General features: G+C 42.0%; 1 protein-coding gene across 1 annotated transcript; it reads right to left on the reverse strand.

The window, feature by feature from the left end:
• Positions 1–5: 5 nt before the first annotated feature.
• Positions 6–4,160, reverse strand: LOC116378424 (protein Jade-3-like). The gene is made up of 8 exons (XM_031840298.1): positions 3,987–4,160; positions 2,220–2,279; positions 2,060–2,145; positions 1,816–1,973; positions 1,089–1,279; positions 625–836; positions 231–398; positions 6–140 (listed from the first exon to the last, which is right to left on the reverse strand). The coding sequence occupies exons 1-8, from the start codon at positions 4,042–4,044 to the stop codon at positions 6–8; spliced, it is 1,068 nt and encodes a 355-aa protein (XP_031696158.1). The 5' UTR covers positions 4,045–4,160.
• Positions 4,161–4,669: the final 509 nt, after the last annotated feature.

Consider the following 4,669-nt stretch of genomic DNA (forward strand, 5'->3'; position numbering starts at 1 on the left):
CTAAGCTAACTAGCTGCACTCACCTGGATACAAGCGCCGGTCTTCCATTTACACAGACTGCAGATGAGCGACCAGCGGCTGGGCGGGATGTGGGACACTTTGGTGATGGGCTCCATCCTCTCGGGACAAGCGATGCTCACCTAGGAAGGGACGGCAGGGTGAGGTCATTCAATGCTCCCTGTGTGTGTGTGTGTGTGTGTGTGTGTGTGTGTGTGTGTGTGTGTGTGTACCTCTGGGATCCACAGAGCACAGCTCACATGAGCCCACTTGGTCCCGGCTCTGGTGGCCTTCATGGCTCCACCCTTCTGAGGACAGAGGAGACACTGAGGGTCGATGCCGAGGACGCACGTCCTGCAGAGCCAGTTCCCTACGGGCACTTTGACGATTCCATAGCAGGCCTGAGAGGAGGACACGGAGTATTTACTGAAGGATGTTTTCTATCATCGGCACAAGAATAGACATGATTCTAACATGAGATCATAAAAACAAAAGCAACGATTAAGAAGAGACGCTACAGTAGAATAAAACACTTAAAGAATAGATATCACCATGAAAGGTCACCGGTTCATTACTCACATGAAGACGATTATCTTTGTGTCACAAGTTCTCTGAAATGAGAGTTACCTGGTGCACACAGATGTTGCACTTGTCACAGAACACCATGTCGTTTCCCTCCTCGCTGTCGGGCGAGCGGCACACGTCACAGATGACGTCCTCGTCGTACTCGATGCCGAGGCCCTCCACCGTCTCGATGGCGTGGTTCATGTTGTCGTGACACTGGCTCTCCAGAGCCTCCATCGCTCGCTCCATCGTCAGCTCGTCCACAGGCTCCTCCCCTAGAGGACAGACGGACACCGTCAGTCCTGCAACGTACTCACAGCTCGGTGCTGGACTCGTATGAAGTCATTTCTGAGGAATGACCCCGTGAGATTAGTGTGTTTATGGATATGTATGTATACGAACATGTATGTGTACATGTGAGAGATAAGTAATGGGGTGGAGGGGCTCTTGTAGCTGCCTTTAAGTTAAGTGATGATCAATAAACGACACAGAGCTGTATCGAGTAGTACTGAGCGGGTTCTCCTCACCCATGCGCTCCAGCTCCCTGTTGAGCGCCTGCAGCCAGTGGAGGTCCATGTCGTCCAGGTCGTAGCGACACATGGCCTCGGCCAGATCCTTGATGTCCACGTAACCCGGCTCTGTGGACTCGCGGCTGGAGCACTGGATGTGCTTCCTCTGGTGGGTGTAGAGGATCTCTGTGGGCTTCTCCTCCATGACTCTGAACACACAAGACACATCTTAGCACCGGCATGATTGGGATTATACGTTTTATTAAACACTGACCAAACTAGCAGGATGACCCTTTCATAAAGCCGAGTCTTTGGCTTCTCTAATGATCTAGTTCAGATGGTGACGTCATGCACCAATGACGTCACCTAAGGTCTCTAAGGAGAGCAGAGAACGGTTCTTTCACATCCAACTCTGTGAAGTCAGGTTGAGTTTGGACCAAACCAGAGTCAGTGACTGTTGACGGTTCCAATGGTTTAAAGGAGAGATTGATAATTCTATGTTTTTTAAGTTAATAAGTTATAATAATTGTCCAAAAATTATTTATTATATGTTCTCATCAACGTGCGTCACATAACATTATTCCAGCGTCATGTTTCCATCACTGCTGAGTCGTTAACACTGAGTGATGATTGTAATCTTCATCACTGAAGACGAAGGACTCGTGTCAGTGGGTCTGTTGTCCGGAGTGAAGCAGACTTCTCTGACTCATGTAACCCCGTCGGTCTGACAGCCGGACAGCGTTACCTGACCGACGGCTCTGGGATGGTGTCTGGACTCGCCAGCACCTGGACCCCCTTCTCCCACTCCTGCTTCCAGGCGTCCGCCAGCAGGTAGTAGTCCTCCGGGGACACGTGGTGGGAGTCGGGCAGCTTCATGGCGCTGATCAGGTCTTTTCTGAACACCTGAGGGGTGAGACAGCAGCAGAGTGAGACACCTGACCTCACCTGTAAACAGAGCTCAGCTGCGACAGCAGAGGACGGGAACTTACTTCAGCCGGTTTCTTCTGGTTGGATGCCGGAGCTCCAGGTTTGCCGCCTCCATACTTGTTGGAGGAGCAGAAGGAGGTGGAGGGACCTGATGAAAGAATGCAACGTGTGAATGAAAGAGCAGCAGAGAAGAAGAGGAGATTCATGTTCACGTTGACTCACTCTCATTGTCTGAACTGTCGCTGCTGCTCGACGACCTGAGACGTTTCATCCTGTAACATCCTGAAGAGGAAGAGGAAGAGGAGGAGACGTCAGCCGCTAGTTCAATAAAAACTGTGTTTAAATCATTAAACATTTTATTTTATACAGGCTGAGAGATAAACCAACACATTCAAAAACACAACCATTAACTACCTTATTCTATTTGTATTTAGCAAATAAGAAATATACAAAATATATATATATGTATTAACACTAGTATAAACTAATATATGCATTAACACTAGTATAAACTAATATATGCATTAACACTAGTATAAACTAATATATGTATTAACACTAGTATAAACTAATATATGTATTAACACTAGTATAAACTAATATATGTATTATTACTAGTATAAACTAATATATGTATTATTACTAGTATAAACTATTATATGTATTAATACTAGTATAAACTAATGTATTTATTAATACTAGTATAAACTAATGTATTTATTAATACTAGTATGAACTAATATATGTATTAATACTAGTATAAACTATTATATGTATTAATACTAGTATGAACTAATATATGTATTAATACTAGTATAAACTAATGTATTTATTAATACTAGTATAAACTAATGTATTTATTAATACTAGTATGAACTAATATATGTATTTAATACTAGTATGAACTAATATATGTATTAATACTAGTATAAACTAATATATGTATTAATACTAGTATAAACTAATATATGTATTAATACTGGTATAAACTAATATATGTATTAATACTGGTATAAACTAATATATGTATTAATACTGGTATAAACTAATATATGTATAAATGTACTATGTACTATATATGTACTAGTATAAACTAAAGGAGACTACAGGCTGTGAATGAGCACGGATATGACATCACACTGACTAGAGGTTTCTGGGTAACAGGAAAACAATGTCCGCCTTGTTTACATGTATTTCTTCATATATTGTATTTAATGTACTAATATCTGTGAGTACTGCGGTCAGAAACAGAGTAAACAGTGTCCGCCTTCATCAAAGAGCCGTGTTGGCGCCAAACACACACACTGAAGTTAGCTTCTGATTCGACAACATAGCGGAAAGTTAACTTCATTCATTGCTGTTCAATGGGGTCTAGGTGCAAACAAAGCAGTAACATCTCTATTTTATTTACATTTTCACAAACAAAATAAGGCTTTCATAAATCTTAAACTGGGTTTCAAAGAGTCTCTGGCTTCTCTCTAATCTAGTCCAGACTTGATCAGAGTATGTATAATGGTTTTAGTAAGAAACCTGGTTCAATGTGGTTTACATGTTAAAAATGTTTTTTACAGGCCTTAATAAAATAAGGCTTTTATTTTATAGGCCTTAACTTTTCCCCTTAGCTGCCAAATCGGAAGCTTGAAATGTGAAGCTAACTTCCTCTCAATCACGCACACAAGCTAACATCCGGGCCTCTAGCGGGCTGCACTGCAGCCTGTGGAGCAATCAAACGTGGGCGCCACCACCACACAAAGATGTCACTTCCTAGATCCATTAAGACGAAACTACCACACAGCTCGACCGGGTCCGTTAGTCAGAGTAGTAACGGTCATTTGACGGACACGAGCGCGCGCAAAGCTAACGGTCGCTAGCATGAACGCAGCAGAGAGAGAGAAAAAGAAGGCCTCATCCGGGGTATTTCCTGCCTCTCTCTCTATCTCTCTCCTAACACACGCGCATATTGTTTCACATTCCTCCCCCCGTTTTTACCTCCACTGCTGTCCGCTTTATTCCAGCCACATATCCGCCCGGACACCGCGTCCAACATGTACCTGTAGAAAAATATATCCGAGGCTCTGGTTGGTTGTAGCTGCGGGGGTGAAAATCTGGAGGTTTGTATCCGACCACAGAGGGGATCTCCTGGGTAGCAAGTCGGTCCACCACGGCACAACGGCTCTATTGTACCGCGCCTCCCGCAGGGTCCTAAACCCCGCCGGCTTCCCTACGACCTAGGTGCGCTCGATTTGTCAACTGGCGCTAACCTCCAGTGGTGGTGGTAGAAGGACTCAGTAGTAAAACATACTTTTACAATTAAAAGTAAAAGTACTAAAATATTGGCATACAAATATACATATATTAGCAAAAGCAAAAGTACTATTTCAGAATAAAATACTTTATTGTATTATAATTATTGATGAATGTGTTGCTTTTATGTTGCAGCTGATAAAGGAGCTCATTTTTTACTACTTTATATTCTGCTTTTAGTTTAATCTATAATAATACATCATTTATTAGTTCATTATTATTTTGTATTAATTAACTGAATCTGAAAAGAAACTAAACCTGTGTCGTGGAGTAAAAAGTACATTTATAAGTACCTTCAGTATATATATATGTATATATATATGTATATATATGTGTATATATATGTGTATATATATGTGTATATATAT

This window comes from Anarrhichthys ocellatus, unplaced genomic scaffold (genome assembly GCF_004355925.1).
Source record: "Anarrhichthys ocellatus isolate YVR2014 unplaced genomic scaffold, GSC_Weel_1.0 scaffold2577, whole genome shotgun sequence".
Lineage (NCBI taxonomy): Eukaryota > Metazoa > Chordata > Actinopteri > Perciformes > Anarhichadidae > Anarrhichthys > Anarrhichthys ocellatus.

Coding starts and splice junctions, on each gene's coding strand:
- LOC116378424 (XM_031840298.1), bottom strand. CDS start 4,044: ATGTTGGACGCGGTGTCCGGGCGGATATGTGGCTGGAATAAAGCGGAC. Junction 1,974..2,059: donor ACCAGAAGAAACCGGCTGAA/GTAAGTTCCCGT, acceptor CTCACCCCTCAG/GTGTTCAGAAAAGACCTGAT. Junction 837..1,088: donor CAGGGAGCTGGAGCGCATGG/GTGAGGAGAACC, acceptor TCTGTCCTCTAG/GGGAGGAGCCTGTGGACGAG.